This window comes from Oncorhynchus mykiss, chromosome 11 (assembly GCF_057628025.1).
Source record: "Oncorhynchus mykiss isolate SJ-2025 chromosome 11, ASM5762802v1, whole genome shotgun sequence".
NCBI classification, from domain to species: Eukaryota; Metazoa; Chordata; class Actinopteri; order Salmoniformes; family Salmonidae; genus Oncorhynchus; species Oncorhynchus mykiss.
This window is the reverse complement of record NC_143032.1, coordinates 63,123,805-63,143,799: the sequence shown is the minus strand read 5'-3', so window position 1 is coordinate 63,143,799 and position 19,995 is coordinate 63,123,805. Positions and strand designations below refer to the sequence as shown.

Here is a 19,995-nt window from a genome sequence, read left to right as displayed (position 1 = left end):
TAAATGTCGTTCCACTTCATGATTGTGTCCCACTTGTTGTTGATTCTTCACAAAAAAATACAGTTTTATATCTTTATGTTTGAAGCCTGAAATGTGGCAAAAGGTCGCAAAGTTCAAGGGGGCCGAATACTTTCGCAAGGCACTGTACACTCAGTACTGGTACCCCGTGTATATAGCCATGTTACCATTACTCATTGTGTATTTATTGTAACTTTTATTATTACGTGTTATTACTTTTCTAATATTTCTATATTTTCTCTCTCTCTGCATTGTTGGGAAGGGCCTGTAAGTAAGCATTTAGTCTACACCTGTTGTTTCCAAAGCATGTGACGAATAACACTTTATTTGATATGGTTCAACCAACTTGCAAACACTATAGGTGAAAGACGTCTGTCTTTTGGAAACCAACTAAACCAACTGAACCAACTAAACCAACTGTCAACATAGAAACAGACCTTAGTTTGACCCTGCTTCTGACAGCAGGACAATAATCATGCAGCAACAGGAAATGTGAATTAATGTGGATTATAATTCATGTACATTTTTGTTGGGATTGATAAATGTCTTAATAGGGGAAATCAAGTCTGACATTTAAAAGTGGAAATTGCTAACTTTAGAAGTCTTTTTAAACCTTGAATACACTACAATTTGCATATCCTGCTGCACATTAAAATGTTCTGCTGATAACAGTGATCAAAATAAGATAGCAGATCTGTATGTGTACATTGCAATATGTTTACACACATCTGCTTCACACTAAATTATCAGCAGTCTGCTCCTGTGAGGTTGTAGTGTGTGAGGCCAGGCAGGGGCCAAGCTTCATTCTGTCCTGTGATGTTTTAGCATTTTCAGACCACTCCTACATTCACAGCTAAACATGGTTTTCTGTTTGTATTTCATTTGCTTTTACTCTGTGTAATTCAACATGATCTTGGCCTACTTACTGCTCTTCAAATAATACTCTCACAACATTTTATTATCAAACATCTTAACCAAATTCAACAAAAACATTTCCAAATCCCCGATGTAAACTGAAAAACATGACACTCAATTATCCCACAAATATTCATAATTAAAAATCAAAGCTCTAATTAAGCTTTAAAAAACTCCAAGCTCATTTTCTATTGCTCTCTCTCTCTCTCCCCACCCCTCTCCCCTCTCCCCCTTTCTCTCTTCAATCTATCTGTTGGTCCAGCCAGCTCCTCAGAGTTCCCAGGTTCCTTTGCAACCAGAGGATGTTCTTCTGGATGTTGTCCATGGCAACCTGAGTGACTCTCAGCTGAGACGCCTGCTCATGGATCGACTCAAAGAATACACGCACCTAGGGTACACACACACTCTTGGTAAGCATGGCCGTGGGCTTTGGGACACACACACCCTCGCTCATACATTGCTACTGATACAATACATTTTCAGGGTCAGGGTCTAGTTGTTGAGAATGATATTGCCACTAACAGATCAATCATCTCACCTCAGTGAGTTCCTCTGTTGAGAAGAACTGGCCTGTGGTGCCGATGATGATGTTTCTAATAGAGAACGATCCCAACTGGAACCTGCAGGGTAGAAACAAGAGGAAACATCACAGGTTGGCTAAAGCACCCAGGCTATGGGACTGCTGGTCGACTAATACCTACTTTTTCACCCACGTGCCAGTTTATCAGTTCATCTTTCTCCCTTTCCCTCTCTCATTCTCTACCACAGGGATAGACTCCCCCTATCTCCCCTCCTGAGTGTTCGTTTCTCTCTCCCTCTCCCTGTGCCTGTCTCTTCCTCCCCCTCCCTCTCTACCACCTACTTGTCCACCAGGGTGCTCCAGTATTTCTGGACGTAGCTCCAGGCCAGATGATGTCCCCTGGGGTTCCTGGCTACCATGACGATGAGGGAGTCCAGGTCCTGGGTACGGATCACCTCCCCCTCTAGACCCAGCTCCAACAACCTGGGGTACACACACACACACACACACACACAAAATGTGAGGTCATATATTGAATTGAATTGACAGAGTATAGAAGACTATACGTACCTGTGTAGTTTATTTGTGTCTCTGCTGCTGGCCAGGGCAGAGAGGATCTTATGTTTGTGTGTCTCTGAGAGGGAGAGAGTGTATATGTGGAGGAGAGACGCCCAGCCACTGTCCTCCTGGGCCCCTACTGAATACACTGTCTCTGTCACATCTGCAGGCAGGCTGGTGGAGGGAGAGGCACAGACAGGACATGGTTTACTTCTGCAGTCAGGAAAAGTTTGCTTTGATTGGGTCAGGGATTGAACAAAGTACTGTATGTTGCTGTCCATGGGATGTAACTACTCTCTCAAATAGCTGACAGACAGTAAGAAAGACAGACCTGAGTGTGCTGTTGGAGTCCAGCCAGTGTGTGAAGCTGCGCTGGGCCTGCTCCAGACAGGAGAGGTCTCCTAGATGGCAGGCCAGAGAGAGGAGCTCCGACCTCAGCCGCCTCTCAGACACAGAGCCCTTGTCGCTCCACGTCTGACGGTCAATCACACCACGGAAATACCACAGGATGTACGTCTACAGAAAACACACACAGATAGGACATCAGACCACACACACACACCCAACTCAAACTTCATGTAATTTAACCAGAATGTTTGAGATTTATTTTATGTTTTATGTGTATGTGTCCTACACTGAGGTTATGTGTGACGTCAGGTATGTCCATCCTCTCCACCATCCTGTAGAAGGCTTCCAGGTAGGCCAACCCTTGGAGGAGGGGCACAGTGTGACTCTCTGATCGCAGGTAACCAATGAGGTCCAAGGCTTTATCGAGTGACAGCCGACCTGCTCTATAGAAATATTATAGAGAGATGATGTCAGAAACTAAAGAGTGTTTGTGTTGTCTATTCACATAATCACATGGACACACACACACACACACACACACAGGTCTCTTACGTGGTGAGTTGGAAGGCGTTATGTATGAGGTGTGTTCTGTCCATGAAGCTGAGAGCTGTGTGGTTGTCCTTCAGTAGTTGTATCAAGTCGTCCCAGCCTGGACCATCATAGTGGACCAGGTAATAACCAGCCATGTCCACATTCACCTTCACCCATCCCACCTCCTCCCCCACCTCCACACTGTCTGAGGAGAGGAGAGACACAGCAATCAATAATTTAGTGAAACAACCAGTCAATCAACTCCACAGCAAGCTCCACACTGAGGAGAGAAAAAGCAATTATATTCCCTGTGAGTGTGGTCAGTAGGTGTCCTACCTGTGAGTGTGGTCAGTAGGTGTCCTACCTGTGAGTGTGGTCAGTAGGTGTCCTACCTGTGAGCGTGGTCAGGAGGCGTCTTACCTGTGAGTGTGGTCAGCAGGTGTCCTACCTGTGAGTGTGGTCAGTAGGTGTCCTACCTGTGAGCGTGGTCAGGAGGCGTCTTACCTGTGAGTGTGGTCAGTAGGTGTCCTACCTGTGAGTGTGGTCAGTAGGTGTCCTACCTGTGAGTGTGGTCATGAGGCGTCTTACCTGTGAGTGTAGTCATGAGGTGTCTGTGAATGCTAGATGAGGTGTCAGTCCTGTATGTCAGAGGGATGTGCCACAGGTACCTAACACACAGAGATCAGAGAGGGGAGGGATTAGGTGCAGGAATATGACCTCACAACACCTGACCATCAGAGTAAGTGAGTGTGTGTGCGTGTGTGTGTGTGTGTGTGTGTGTGTGTGTGTGTGTGTGTGGTGTGTGTGGTGTGTGTGTGTGTGTGTGTGTGTGTGTGTGTGTGTGTGTGTGTGTGTGTGTGTGTGTGTGTGTGTGTGTGGTGTGTGTGTGTGTGTGTGTGTGTGTGTGTTTACCCCTGCTGCAGGCTGGGCCATGCTGGATCAGACGGATGTGTGGTCCTCAGGAACCTCTCCTGTTTCAGCACCAGACGAGACCCCTGTCTAGCAACCGTTACCAAAGGCACACCTGTCTGCAGCGTCCAGGTGTTCATCATGGTCGTCAGGTCCAGGTGCTCCCCAGCGTACAGGTACTGACACACACATCAAAACCACACCCACAGGTAAACATCACACAGTTAAATCAGTGGTGAAACTTTTACAGAGCACCTGTTTGTAATGGTCAGACTGTTGGTCTTGTAATGTAATGTACTGTTATGTTCAGAGAGGTGTGTTTACTGCATTCTTAGCTGCCTGGCTGTTGCTGTAGCAGTGTCCTCCAGAAGTGAACTCCTCTTCTGAACATGTCTGAGAACAACAACACAGCAGTTCACATTTACATACTAAAGCAGCCTGCAGGGATCAAAAAATTATGTATAATTTGATCGATCTACGAACGTTGGCCACGCTGTCCCACAGGTCCTGGTTGCGAGCGTTGCTGTAGCTGTACCTGCGAAGGTAACGCATGATTCCAATCTGGAACACTTGGTCAGTCAGGTAGTGTCTTAGCATGTGCAAGACACATGCCCCCTGGTGGAACAAACAACAAAGTACATCAACACTGGGGGCCTGATCCAATACTTTAGACATGAATCCTTACTCCCTCATTTGAAGTAAAGACAGGGTTGATGAAAGCTATGAAATAGAAAACGTGTGCTTGTGTGTATGCGTGTTTTTCTACCTTATTGTAGGATACTGTGTCGAACATCTCTTTAATCTGTGTAGGGCTTTCAGCTACACTTGAGATGGGGCGGGAGGAGTTTAGAGAGTCTCGACCAATCGCAACGAAGCAGGTGTCCAGAAGATAGTCCTCCTAAGAGATTAAAAAGGCACAATTTAAACAAGAATTTCCCTCAGGGACATGTCTAGATCATTTGGAACATTCATATTATGAACTCGGGCCAGGGATGTGCACAACAAGTGAGTAACAGGATCATACCACTCTGAGTTTGGGGTATGTGGTGTCCACTGAGATGTACTCCATGTACGTGGCGAAGCCCTCGTTCAGCCAGATGTCATTCCACCACTTCATGGTCACCAGGTTCCCAAACCACTGACAGACAGACAGACAGACAGACAGACAGACAGACAGACAGACAGACAGACAGACAGACAGACAGACAAACAGGCAGGCAGACAGGCAGGCAGGCAGGCAGGAGAGGACAGACAATGAGAGATGTCAAGAGAAGAGAGGAGTTCCATTTGTCTTCCAGTGCAGATAAACTTTCTGAAGAATCCAGAGGTTCATGGCATCACTTTTAATCCCTCTTCATGTCATTGTAGTCATATCATATAAAATCAAAATCATTGCCATGACTGGCTACTTCCTGTTCTACACTGTGAACTTAACCTGTCTGACTCTTACCTGGTGGGCGAGCTCATGGGCGATCACCTTGGTAACCCAGAGCCTATCGGAGGCTGAGGAGGTGGTGGGGTCGTAGAGCAGGCTCGTCTCTCTGAAAGTGATCAGACCCCAGTTCTCCATTGCTCCGGACTGAAAGTCTGGGATAGCCACCAGGTCTGGAGGGGGAGGCAGGCAGTAACTGTAGAATGATTGTCTTGTTTAAGCAACTGTGTTGTTCTTGAATTACGGTGGCCTTTGGGCAAGGCATTTTGGAAAAATGTTACTTAATTTTTCTAGATTTGTATTGAAATGTATTTGGGTACATCTTCCCATTCTAAAATAACCAATATGGTAGCTTAATAACTTCAATAATGTGCACAATTATGATAACATTGTGACACCAGTAGGAGTTGTAAGGTCAATGATGGTAACACCAATGAGACATTTTAGATAAATTAGGATTTTCTGAAATGCAGGCCTTAAATGCTCAAATCTAAGGCCATCAAACCGTTAAGACATTTACTAAAGTGATGTGATTAATCATTTTGCTCACAATGTTATTTCCACTTCATTTTAATTGACTAACACCAAGTGACACTTCCGATTTACACACACCAACTTATCAGAGGGATGGAAGCCTCAAATTGATGACATACTAAAAGGGTAGCTTTAGCTAATACACTTTTTTAATATCCCTCCCCCAATAACAGTTTGCCACTGGAGAGAATGCTCAAAGCCCTTGTATATTTGCACTGATTCACGTGTACACTCATCCAGATACACACACACACACACACACACACACACACACACACACACACACACACACACACACACACACACACACACACACACACACACACACTCATTCATGATACACATCACAAATGCTATCAGACTCTTGTTAGATTGCTAGATACTGCCTTCCTCTATTATAGTGATGCTGAAATATTTATTATATTCTACTGAGCCAATTACTTTATGTTCATATTCTTATATTTTATTATTTCTTATTGTTGTTGCATCGTAGACAAGGAACCTGCAAGTAAGCATGTTGTTGGAAGGTGTATACCATGTGTTCGTCTTACTGTTGTTGAGAACATTATACTATTAGGGTAGTTATGTAGCTTCTTGCTGTACAGTTCATACTTGTTTAGGTAGTGGATTAATAAAACTTGAATTGTGGAACTTGATATTTTTGTAATCAGTTACGTTCAATGACATAAAACTGAGAAACACACATTATACTAGTAAAAATAATAGCTTTCTTTGTTTTTATTGATCTATATAATACATTAAATCATGTTATTCATTGTCTAGCGTTCAAAATAATAGAAACAGATGTAGGATCTTAATTTGATCACCCTGTTGCAGGAGAACTTGTGAAACATTTATGAACCCCTACCAAAATGTACATGAATTATAATTCACAGAATAATTCCCATTTCCTGTTGCTGTACAATTTGACTGGGGCAAGCTCATGAAACATGGGACCAACACTTTACATTTTGCGTTTATATTTTTGTTCAGTATAGTTGCCTTGTTTAGGTAGTGGGTAGTTGATATTGATATATTTAGTTACCTTGTTTAGGTAGTGGGTAGTTGATATTGATATATTTAGTTACCTTGTTTAGGTAGTGGGTAGTTGATATTGATATATTTAGTTACCTTGTTTAGGTAGTGGGTAGTTGATATTGATATATTTAGTTACCTTGTTTAGGTAGTGGGTAGTTGATATTGATATATTTAGTTACCTTGTTTAGGTAGTGGGTAGTTGATATTGATATATTTAGTTACCTTGTTTAGGTAGTGGGTAGTTGATATTGATATATTTAGTTACCTTGTTTAGGTAGTGGGTAGTTGATATTGATATATTTAGTTACCTTGTTTAGGTAGTGGGTAGTTGATATTGATATATTTAGTTACCTTGTTTAGGTAGTGGGTAGTTGATATTGATATATTTAGTTACCTTGTTTAGGTAGTGGGTAGTTGATATTGATATATTTAGTTACCTTGTTTAGGTAGTGGGTAGTTGATATTGATATATTTAGTTACCTTGTTTAGGTAGTGGGTAGTTGATATTGATATATTTAGTTACCTTGTTTAGGTAGTGGGTAGTTGATATTGATATATTTAGTTACCTTGTTTAGGTAGTGGGTAGTTGATATTGATATATTTCAGTACCTTGTTTAGGTAGTGGGTAGTTGATATTGATATATTTAGTTACCTTGTTTAGGTAGTGGGTAGTTGATATTGATATATTTAGTTACCTTGTTTAGGTAGTGGGTAGTTGATATTGATATATTTAGTTACCTTGTTTAGGTAGTGGGTAGTTGATATTGATATATTTCAGTACCTTGTTTAGGTAGTGGGTAGTTGATATTGATATATTTAGTTACCTTGTTTAGGTAGTGGGTAGTTGATATTGATATATTTAGTTACCTTGTTTAGGTAGTGGGTAGTTGATATTGATATATTTAGTTACCTTGTTTAGGCAGTGGGTAGTTGATATTGATATATTTAGTTACCTTGTTTAGGTAGTGGGTAGCTGATATTGATATATTTAGTTACCTTGTTTAGGTAGTGGGTAGTTGATATTGATATATTTAGTTACCTTGTTTAGGTAGTGGGTAGCTGATATTGATATATTTAGTTACCTTGTTTAGGTAGTGGGTAGTTGATATTGATATATTTAGTTACCTTGTTTAGGTAGTGGGTAGTTGATATTGATATATTTAGTTACCTTGTTTAGGTAGTGGGTAGTTGATATTGATATATTTCAGTACCTTGTTTAGGTAGTGGGTAGTTGATATTGATATATTTAGTTACCTTGTTTAGGTAGTGGGTAGTTGATATTGATATATTTCAGTACCTTGTTTAGGTAGTGGGTAGCTGATATTGATATATTTAGTTACCTTGTTTACGTAGTGGGTAGATGATATTGATATATTTAGTTACCTTGTGTAGGTAGTGGGTAGATGATATTGATATATTTAGTTACCTTGTTTTACGTAGTGGGTAGATGATATCGATATATTTCAGTGCCTTGTTTAAGTAGTGGGTAGTTGATATTGATGGATATAATTACATTTTTTAGGTAGTGGGTAGTTGATATTGATATATTTAGTTACCTTGTTTAGGTAGTGGGTAGTTGATATTGATATATTTCAGTACCTTGTTTAAGTAGTGGGTAGTTGATATTGATATATTTAGTTACCTTGTTTAGGTAGTGGGTAGTTGATATTGATATATTTAGTTACCTTGTTTAGGTAGTGGGTAGTTGATATTGATATATTTAGTTACCTTGTTTAGGTAGTGGGTAGTTGATATTGATATATTTCAGTACCTTGTTTAGGTAGTGGGTAGTTGATATTGATATATTTAGTTACCTTGTTTAGGTAGTGGGTAGTTGATATTGATATATTTAGTTACCTTGTTTAGGTAGTGGGTAGTTGATATTGATATATTTAGTTACCTTGTTTAGGCAGTGGGTAGATGATATTGATATATTTAGTTACCTTGTTTAGGTAGTGGGTAGTTGATATTGATATATTTAGTTACCTTGTTTAGGTAGTGGGTAGTTGATATTGATATATTTAGTTACCTTGTTTACGTAGTGGGTAGTTGATATTGATATATTTAGTTACCTTGTTTAGGTAGTGGGTAGATGATATTGATATATTTAGTTACCTTGTTTAGGTAGTGGGTAGCTGATATTGATATATTTAGTTACCTTGTTTAGGTAGTGGGTAGCTGATATTGATATATTTAGTTACCTTGTTTAGGTAGTGGGTAGCTGATATTGATATATTTAGTTACCTTGTTTACGTAGTGGGTAGTTGATATTGATATATTTAGTTACCTTGTTTAGGGAATGGGTAGTTGATATTGATATATTTAGTTACCTTGTTTAGGTAGTGGGTAGCTGATATTGATATATTTAGTTACCTTGTTTAGGTAGTGGGTAGCTGATATTGATATATTTAGTTACCTTGTTTAGGTAGTGGGTAGTTGATATTGATATATTTAGTTACCTTGTTTAGGTAGTGGGTAGCTGATATTGATATATTTAGTTACCTTGTTTAGGTAGTGGGTAGCTGATATTGATATATTTAGTTACCTTGTTTAGGTAGTGGGTAGTTGATATTGATATATTTAGTTACCTTGTTTAGGTAGTGGGTAGATGATATTGATATATTTAGTTACCTTGTTTAGGTAGTGGGTAGTTGATATTGATATATTTAGTTACCTTGTTTAGGTAGTGGGTAGATGATATTGATATATTTAGTTACCTTGTTTAGGTAGTGGGTAGTTGATATTGATATATTTAGTTACCTTGTTTAGGTAGTGGGTAGTTGATATTGATATATTTAGTTACCTTGTTTAGGTAGTGGGTAGTTGATATTGATATATTTAGTTACCTTGTTTAGGTAGTGGGTAGATGATATTGATATATTTAGTTACCTTGTTTAGGTAGTGGGTAGTTGATATTGATATATTTAGTTACCTTGTTTAGGTAGTGGGTAGTTGATATTGATATATTTAGTTACCTTGTTTAGGTAGTGGGTAGCTGATGTTGAAGTATTTCTCGTAGAACTCCAATAGTTTGACTGCAGCCTTGAGAGCGTAATGGGTCTGCTCCCATTTCTCAGGGGCAGCATAGACAGAAACCTGAAACATTATTAAAGTCATGTTCTGAAATCATACACATACACACTCACACACACACACATTGCACATCCATACATGTACACACACCCACATACACACCGCTGCCCCAGTCATACCTACCTTGACCCCTGAGGCAGTTGTTGCACTGACAGATCTGAAGTCACACACGATGAAGGCCACCAGATAGGAGCTCATCCTCACACTCACAGCAAAACGATCCTCCATTAGTTCATCATCCAGGACCACTGTCTGCTCCTAGAGGAAAAACACACACACATGCAGACACACACATTGTAATGTTTGGTGCCTTCAGAAAGTATTCATACCACTTAACTTATTCCACATTTTGTTGTGATAGAGCCTGAATTCAAAATGGATGAATTGAATTTTTCTCACCCGTCTACACACAATACCCCATAAAGTGAAAACATGTTTTTAGAAATGTTTGCTAATTTATTTCAAATGAAATACAGAAATATCTCATTTACAAAAGTATTCACACCGATGAGTCAATACATGTTAGAATCCCCTTTGGCAGTGATTACAGCTGGTGAGTCTTTCTGGGTAGGTCTCTAAGAGCTTTGCTCACCTGGATTGTACAATATTTGCCCATTATTCTTTAAAAAATTATTCAAGCTCTGTCAAATTGGTTGTTGATCATTGATAGACAACGATTTTCAAGTCTTGCCATTGATTTTCAAGCTGATTTATGTCAAAACTGTAATCCAGCCTCTCTGCAACATTATCTGTCTTCTTGTAAGCAACTCCAGTGTAGATTTGGCCTTGTATTTTAGGTTATTGTCCTGCTGAAAGGTGAATTAATCTCCCAGTGTTTTGGTGGAAAGCAGACTGAACCAGGTTTTCCTCTAGGATTTTGCCTTTGCTTAGCTCCATTCCGTTTATTTTTTATCCTGAAAAGCTCTGCAGTCCTTAATGATTACAAGCATACTCATAACATGATGCAGCCACCACCATGCTTGAAAATATGAAGAGTGGTACTCAATAATGTATAGTATTGGATTTGCCCAAACATAACACTTGGAATTCAGAGTCCATGTAAATTATTATGGGACTTTTTAAGCACATTTTTACACCTGAACTTATTTAGGCTTGCCATAAAAAAGGGTTGAATACCTATTGACTCAAACATTTCAGCTTTTCATTTGTAGTACATTGTACATAATTCCACTTTGACATTTTTGGGTATTGTGTGTAGGCCAATGGAGAAAAAAAAATCTCAATTGAATCTATTTTAAATCCAGGCTGTAACACAAAATGTGGGAAAAGTCAAGTGGTGTGAATATTTTCTGAAGGCACTGTACACTAACACACTATGATCTGCCTGCCACCATGTTGTCTTACATCTCCACCATGGTGTGTGTGTGTGTTTACTCACTACAGGCATGTTGGACAGGGCGGTGTGTGCTGGGCTTCTCCTGATACTGATGGAGTAGTTAGCCTTGAAGCTAGGCTCATCAAAACAGGGAAACGCTATCCGCGCACTGGTTGGCTCAAAATGAGTGGAGGCCAGGGTCCTGGAGAGATAGAGGTAGGGGGAGATAGGAGGGATGGTGGAATGGCGAGAGAGAAAGAGAAAATACAAGGAGTTTCATGTGATCTCTCTCCTCATACCAGTTGTTTCTGTGTTTAAATGAGGAGTGTCAGACTTTCTCCCCCACATAGAGATGGAGAGCGAGGTAGCCTACACAGAGCCCGTGTACATTTAATATACCTCACACACACACATATACAGTGGGGCAAAAAAAGTATTTAGTCAGCCACCAATTGTGCAAGTTCTCCCACTCTCCCACTTAAAAAGATGAGAGAGGCCTTTTCATCATAGGTACACTTCAACTATGACAGACAAAATGAGAAAAAAAATCCAGAAAATCACATTGTAGGATTTTTAATGAATTTATTTGCAAATTATGGTGGAAAATAAGTATTTGGTCACCTACAAACAAGCAAGATTTCTGGCTCTCACAGACCTGTAACTTCTTCTTTAAGAGGCTCCTCTGTCCTCCACTCGTTACCTGTATTAATGGCACCTGTTTGAACTTGTTATCAGTATAAAAGACACCTGTCCACAACCTCAAACAGTCACACCCCAAACTCCACTATGGCCAACACCAAAGAGCTGTCAAAGGACACCAGAAACAAAATTGTAGACCTGCACCAGGCTGGGAAGACTGAATCTGCAATAGGTAAGCAGCTTGGTTTGAAGAAATCAACTGTGGGAGCAATTATTAGGAAATGGAAGACATACAAGACCACTGATAATCTCCCTTGATCTGCGGCTCCACGCAAGATCTTACCCCGTGGGGTCAAAATGATCACAAGAACGGTGAGCAAAAATCCCAGAACCACACGGGGGGACCTAGTGAATGACCTGCAGAGAGCTGGGACCAAAGTAACAAAGCCTACCATCAGTAACACACTACGCCGCCAGGGACTCAAATCCTGCAGTGCCAGACGTGTCCCCCTGCTTAAGCCCGTACATGTCCAGGCCCGTCTGAAGTTTGCTAGAGAGCATTTGGATGATCCAGAAGAAGATTGGGAGAATGTCATATGGTCAGATGAAACCAAAATAGAACTTTTTGGTAAAAACTCAACTCGTCGTGTTTGGAGGACAAAGAATGCTGAGTTGCATCCAAAGAACACCATACCTACTGTGAAGCATGGGGGTGGAAACATCATGCTTTGGGGCTGGACCTGGACCAGGACGACTGATCCGTGTAAAGGAAAGAATGAATGGGGCCATGTATCGTGAGATTTTGAGTGAAAACCTCCTTCCATCAGCAAGGGCATTGAAGATGAAACGTGGCTGGGTCTTTCAGCATGACAATGATCCCAAACACACCGCCCGGGCAACGAAGGAGTGGCTTCGTAAGAAGTATTTCAAGGTCCTGGAGTGGCCTAGCCAGTCTCCAGATCTCAACCCCATAGAAAATCTTTGGAGCGAGTTGAAAGTCTGTGTTGCCCAGCAACAGCCCCAAAACATCACTGCTCTAGAGGAGATCTGCATGGAGGAATGGGCCAAAATAACATCAACAGTGTGTGAAAACCTTGTGAAGACTTTTGACGTTTGACCTCTGTCATTGCCAACAAAGGGTATATAACAAAGTATTGAGATAAACTTTTGTTATTGACCAAATACTTATTTTCCACCATAATTTGCAAATAAATTCATTAAAAATCCTACAATGTTATTTTCTGGATTTTTTTTCTCATTTTGTCTGTCATAGTTGAAGTGTACCTATGATGAAAATTACAGGCCTCTCATCTTTTTAAGTGGGAGAACTTGCACAATTGGTGGCTGACTAAATACTTTTTTGCCCCACTGTATACACACACGCACACAAGTACACACATTCCGTACCGCATCTCTCCGGTGCTAGTTCTGTAAGTGCTCCTGTAGAAACCATAGAAGCCCTCTCCTAGCTCCGCCCCAAACTCCAGTAACAGGAAGTACTTCTGCCCACCAGTGAGCACTCTGGGAGAGAATATGGCAACCTGCTCATGGGTAGGATTGTGGAGAACAGGGAGGACCTGAGGACACACACGAACAGGAAGACACACACACAAGGTAGTCGTTAGACAGATTTGTCAGAGAAGGCAGAAGTGGGAACGTTGTTAGAAACTGGGCATGATAGTTTAGTGCTGAGGGAGTAGTTTACCTGGTCTGACAGGTGAGCAAGGTTCTGGTCCAGCACAGTTGCCGTAGTGATACGAAGCCCCTTGCTGTGCAGCACCACCCAGTTGGTATTGTTCTGAACCTGGAGCTCTATCCTGACTGTACCGATGTAGCTGAGTATGGTGAGGTTAGGGTGGAGCAGGAGGTGGTAGTGGAGCGGAACAATGTTCTCCGGAAGACGGAGGTAGCTCCAAGGGAATGAGAGGCTTCCCGTATTCAAGGGAGGCTGCTCCTCAGTGGGGTTAGGAGGCGCAGAGGCATGGGTTGGGCTAGAGGAGGTCTGGGTCACACCAGCCTGAGACAGGAGGGCCAGAACCAAGAACCTGACCCAGAACATTATGGTGGAAAAGTTGTTGGCTGACTACTGTAAAGATAAGGATACTAAAGATCACTCGAGTGCAGTAAATGGTGCACTGGCATTCCGTTTGTTTTCAGAATGTAGATATCTGTCAATCATTAGACTTCAGGAGGAGTGTAGTCTAAGCTTACAGCAACAGGCCAGTAGAATTGACTTGAAATGTTCAGCAGCTCTTTCTCGAACCTGAAGACAGAAGAAGAAGCTATGTTATTGTTATTTAAAAACAGCAACAGTGAATCTCATCTAGGATCTCACACACATATGTTGTATTGATTCTGTCTGATTTTATAAATCCAAGAAGCTGAACAACTCATATTTTGGTCGGGTCGGTAAAGGTTACTATCTATTCTGTTATGATACACACGCTTACAGCCCAGACTGCAAGCCCCGTGTGTTACATGTCAACAAATAACATAGTGAGTGGAAGAGATAGTTGGTTGAAGAGTTACACTATAGCTGTCCAGGGCTTTCATTGTAATCTGATACTGCTACTGAGTTCAAAGTGGGATAGACACACACAAATGCACACTCAGCGATGGGCAAAAATGACAAAATACAATTACAAAATTAAAGCACAAAATAGCATAAAGATTAATGTATCAAAATAAACGACAAAATACAAGTATTTTTAATGTATTTTATTCAAATACATGTATTTTGTATTTTAAAATACAGAAATACATTTGCAAGTAGCCGGCCCAAACAGCAACAACATTCTCAGTGAAGGTTACAGAAACCTTTTCTTGCTATAACTGTGATATGTTGTTGTTTATCTACCTTTTTTAATTGCACTGACTGTAAATAGTAAGTCACTCTGGAACGGCCAAAATGTATATGTATATGTGAAAATGAACATACCAAAATGAACTGCAAAATACACTAGGTATTAATTATTGGCTTTGTTCGGGGCGGAGCTCAGTCAAATAATACTCAGCATGCTTTGCAATTGTTCATTTTTAAATATATGTACATTTATAGTTAGTTCATTTAGCGGACGCTCTCATCACACCATAGTACCATCAGACTTCTGATACCAATGTAGGGTGAAAGGGGGCCACCAAATGGTGAACATAAATTGCATTTTGAAAATACAGCTCTCGAAAGTATCTTGTAACAAAATACATTGGAGTGTAGTTCAGCCCAGGGTAATACAAATGACAAAAGTCTTAAAAGTAATTTAAATATATATTTGAAATACATGTAACAGAAATACTGCCCATCTCTGATCACACTCATTCCACACACAGAATCATGCCCTGCAAAACAGCAAAATAACTTTTAACGTGAGTAAGTTCAGCACTACCACGATAGAGCAGTAATCATGTTTCCCTAGCACCCCAGCTGTTTCCTGAGTTGGGGGAGGTCTAGAATGACGGTTAATTCCATGTTTGTATTTGTTTACCTCATGTTAGCTTCATCATCATTCCCTTGCTCTTTGTCTCTGCTTTCATTTTCTCTTTCATGCTCCCGCCCCCATATTCTATGGCGAGTACAGAAGCTGTGTGTGTGTGTGTGTGTGTGTGTGTGTGTGTGTGTGTGTGTGTGTGTGTGTGTGTGTGTGTGTGTGGTTTTACTATCCTTGTGGGGACCCGAAATCCTCACAAGGATAGTAAAACAAGGAACATTTGGACAAGTGGGGACATTTTGCCGGTCCCCACAAAGAAAAAGGCTGTTTTAGGTTTAGGGTTACAATTAGGGTTAGGGATTATGTTTAGGAGTTAGGTTTAGGTTAGGTTAGGGAAATATGTTTAGGAGTTAGGTTTAGGGTTACAATTAGGGTTAGGGATTATGTTTAGGAGTTAGGTTTAGGTTAGGGTTAGGGATAATGTTTAGGAGTTAGGTTTAGGTTAGGGTTAGGGATTATATTTAGGAGTTAGGTTTAGGTTAGGTTAGGGATTATGTTTAGGAGTTAGGTTTAGGTTAGGGTTAGGGATTATGTTTAGGAGTTAGGTTTAGGTTAGGGATTATGTTTAGGAGTTAGGTTTAGGTTAGGGTTAGGGATTATGTTTAGGAGTTAGGTTTAGGTTAGGGTTAGGGATTATGTTTAGGAGTTAGGTTTAGGTTAGGGTTAGGGATTATGTTTAGGATTTAGGTTTAGGTTAAGGTTAGGGATTATGTTTAGGAGTTAGGTTTAGGTTAGGGTTAGGGATTATGTTTAGGAGTTAGGTTTAGGTTAGGGTTAGGGATTATGTTTAGGAGTTAGATTTAGGTTAGGGTTAGGGATTATGTTTAGGAGTTAGGTTTAGGTTAGGGTTAGGGATTATGTTTAGGAGTTAGGTTTAGGTTAGGGTTAGGGAAATATGTTTAGGAGTTAGGTTTAGGTTAGGGTTAGGGATTATGTTTAGGAGTTAGGTTTAGGTTAGGGTTAGGGATTATGTTTAGGAGTTAGGTTTAGGTTAGGGTTAGGGATTATGTTTAGGAGTTAGGTTTAGGTTAGGGTTAGGGAAATATGTTTAGGAGTTAGGTTTAGGTTAGGGTTAGGGATTATGTTTAGGAGTTAGGTTTAGGTTAGGGTTAGGGATTATGTTTAGGAGTTAGGTTAGGGTTAGGGATTATGTTTAGGATTTAGGTTTAGGTTAGGGTTAGGGATTATGTTTAGGAGTTAGGTTTAGGTTAGGTTAGGGATTATGTTTAGGAGTTAGGTTTAGGTTAGGGTTAGGGAAATATGTTTAGGAGTTAGGTTTAGGTTAGGGTTAGGGATTATGTTTAGGAGTTAGGTTTAGGTTAGGGTTAGGGATTATGTTTAGGAGTTAGGTTTAGGTTAGGGTTAGGGAAATATGATTTTGAATGGGAATCAATTGTTTGATCCCAGCAAGGATAGTAAAACAAACTTGTGTGTGTATTTCTTCGTATTTTCCAGGCTGATGTTAGGACTGTTTATATATATATATATATATACACACACACACACACACACACACACACACACACACACACACACACACACATAATACCGTTCAAAAGTTTGGGGTCACTTAGACATGTCCTTGTTTTTGATAGAAGAGCACATTTTGTCCATTAAAATAACATCAAATTGATCAGAAATACAGTGTAGACATTGTTAATGTTGTAAATGACTATTGTAGCTGGAAACGGCAGATTTTTCATGGAATATCTACATAGGCGTACAGAGGCCCATTATCAGCACCCATCACTCCTGTGTTCCAATGGCACGTTGTGACGATGTGCGCTGAGAGTCGGGAAGCAAGTTCAGGGAGTGAGTGTTTTAATAAATAAACACAACATAAAACAAGAAACACAAACAAAGCACAGACATAACACTGGAACAGAAACAATAACACCTGGGGAAGGAACCAAAGGGAGTGACATATATAGGGAAGGTAATTCGGGAGGTGATGGAGTCCAGGTGAGTCTGATGACTTGCAGGTGAACATAACGATGGTGACAGGTGTGCGCCATAACGAGCAGCCTGATGACCTAGAGGCCAGAGAGGGAGCACACGTGACACACGTTGTGTTAGCTAATCCAAGTTGATCATTTTAAAATTATAAACTTGGATTAGCTAACACAGCATGCCATTGGAACACAGTAGTGATGCTTGCTGATAATGGGCCTCTGGATGGCTACTATATGTAGATATTCCATTAAAAATCAGTTGTTTCCAGCAACAATAGTCATTTACAACATTAACAATGTCTACACTGTATTTCTGATCAATTTGATGTTATTTGATGTCCCCGTGCCTTTACATGAAGACCAAACAAACACTTATACAACAGACAGGGTTGAAACCCAATCAAAAGAGCGAGGAGTACCTCAAATAAATAAAACTAGAGCATAATGATTATCACACGGGACGAGACCCATAATCATCTGCGCACTCCACAATGGCACGAAAGCCAAAACAACAAGGCACAGGTACTCACACGACCAACGGATATTGTAACAATAATCGACAGCCCAATGGTGAACAAAGGGAACATATATACAATTACTAATCAATGGGAATAGGGGCCAGGTGTGCATAATGAAAGTTCTGGAGGGATCCGTGACAATGCTGGTTAAGTGTACCTTGAGTTCTAAATAAATCACTGACAGTGTCACCACCAAAGCACCCCCACACCTCCTCCATGCTTCACGGTGGGAACCACACATGCAGAGATCATGCTTTCACCTACTCTGCATCTCACAAAGACACGGCTGTTGGAAGCAAAAATCTCAAATTTGGACTCATCTGACCAAAGGACAGATTTCCACCGGGCTAATGTCCATTGCTCATGTTTCTTGGCCCAAGCAAGTCTCTTCTTATTATTGTTGTCCTTTAGTAGTGGTTTCTTTACAGCAATTCGATCCATGAAGGCCTGATTCACGCAGTCTCCTCTGAACATGTTGAGATGTGTTTGTTACTTGAACTATGTGAAACATTTATTTGGGCTGCAATCTGAGGGGCAGTTAACTCTTATGAACGTATCCTCTACAGCAGAGGTAACTCTGGGTCTTCCTTTCCTGTAGCGGTCCTCATGAGAGCCTGCTTCATCATGGTTTTTGCGACTGCACTTGAAGAAACTTTCAAAGTTTTTGACATTTTCCGGAATGACTGACCTTCATGTCTTAAAGTAATGATGGACTGTCGTTTCTCTTTGCTTATTCGAGCTGTTCTTGCCATAATATGGACTTGGTCTTTTACCAAATAGGGCTATCTTCTGTATACCACCCCTACTTTGTCACAACACAACTGATTGGCTCAAACACAATAAGAAGGAAAGAAATTCCACAAATGAACAACAAATGCATTCCAGGTGACTACCTCATGAAGCTGGTTGAGAGAATGCCAAGAGTGTGCAGAGTTGCCATCAAGGCAATGGGTGGCTACTTTGAAGAATCTCAAATATAAAATATAATTTGATTTGTTTAGCACTTTTTTGTGTACTACATGATTCCATATGTGTTATTTCACAGTTTTGATGTCTTCACTATTATTCTACAATGTAGACAATAGTAAAAATAAAGATAAACCCTTGAATGAGTAGGTGGTCTTGGCCATAGTGGAGTTTGGAGTGTGACTGTTTGAGGTTGTGGACAGGTGTCTTTTATACTGATAACAAGTTCAAACAGGTGCCATTAATACAGGTAACGAGTGGAGGACAGAGGAGCCTCTTAAAGAAGAAGTTACAGGTCTGTGAGAGCCAGAAATCTTGCTTGTTTGTAGGTGACCAAATACGTATTTTCCACCATAATTTGCAAATAAATTCATTAAAAATCCTACAATGTGATTTTCTGGATTTTTTCTTCTCATTTTGTCTGTCATAGTTGAAGTGTACCTATGATGACAATTACAGGCCTCTCATCTTTTTAAGTGGGAGAACTTGCACAATTGGTGGCTGACTAAATACTTTTTTGTCCCACTATATATACTGTATATATACTGTCCCTGTGCCCGCATTTAGCCTGTCAGCAGGGGAAACCAGGTGGTTAATCCACATGGCCTGCACAAGAACTCACACTACATACTGGAGACCAACATACTATATCCAACCCCACCATCTCTCCTGTATACACACACTGCAAGAAAACATACTTTCCATGTATCTCATCCACAGTGCTAAACTAGCCTCCTGACAGTACCATGGGGTTCATGAAGTGAAGCTCTTTTGTTCCAGAACACCAGGCTTCTGTAGAGCATGAGATGTGTGTTTGTGTGTGTGTGTGTGCAGGTGTACTCTGGGGATGATTGATATGATCAGCCTCTTACCTCAGATCTAACAGCCCAGAGCTCCAGGTGTCTTCTGTGGTTACCTGTTTACTACTGCTCTACTACTGGTAGACTGCTGGCCTACTCACACAGTTGAAGACACAACCAGCGAACTCCCTGTTGTACACAACATTAAGATCCTATGGACCTCGGAACTATAGACACTTTATCAGACACACTACTTGATACAGTTAAAACAACACTGTAAAAGAGCAGAGGTGAAATGGTCGCTCTCCTTCTCTCGTTGTCTTCTCTCAATCTCCCTCTCAATCTGTGGGGAGATTCCGTGGCGGGTGAGATCACATGACTATGGGCTGATAACCCCCCCCCC

At 40.7% G+C, this 19,995-nt stretch overlaps 1 protein-coding gene across 2 annotated transcripts; it reads right to left on the bottom strand.

The window, feature by feature from the left end:
• Window positions 1–958: 958 nt before the first annotated feature.
• Window positions 959–19,993, bottom strand: LOC110536151 (endoplasmic reticulum aminopeptidase 2). 2 transcript variants are annotated; one of them, XM_021621735.3, is made up of 20 exons: window positions 19,665–19,993; window positions 13,577–14,134; window positions 13,279–13,448; window positions 11,296–11,434; window positions 10,020–10,154; window positions 9,779–9,899; window positions 5,250–5,404; window positions 4,824–4,937; window positions 4,566–4,697; window positions 4,283–4,414; window positions 4,124–4,192; window positions 3,803–3,978; window positions 3,479–3,558; window positions 2,912–3,095; window positions 2,646–2,802; window positions 2,343–2,527; window positions 2,024–2,185; window positions 1,796–1,936; window positions 1,472–1,553; window positions 959–1,321 (listed from the first exon to the last, which is right to left on the bottom strand). In XM_021621735.3, the coding sequence occupies exons 2-20, from the start codon at window positions 13,928–13,930 to the stop codon at window positions 1,175–1,177; spliced, it is 2,835 nt and encodes a 944-aa protein (XP_021477410.3). In that variant the 5' UTR covers window positions 13,931–14,134; window positions 19,665–19,993; the 3' UTR covers window positions 959–1,174. The 2 variants fall into 2 exon arrangements, with proteins under 2 accessions (XP_021477410.3, XP_021477409.3); XM_021621734.3 differs by lacking the exon at window positions 19,665–19,993 and adding an exon at window positions 15,354–15,460.
• Between the last annotated feature and the right edge of the window lie 2 nt (window positions 19,994–19,995).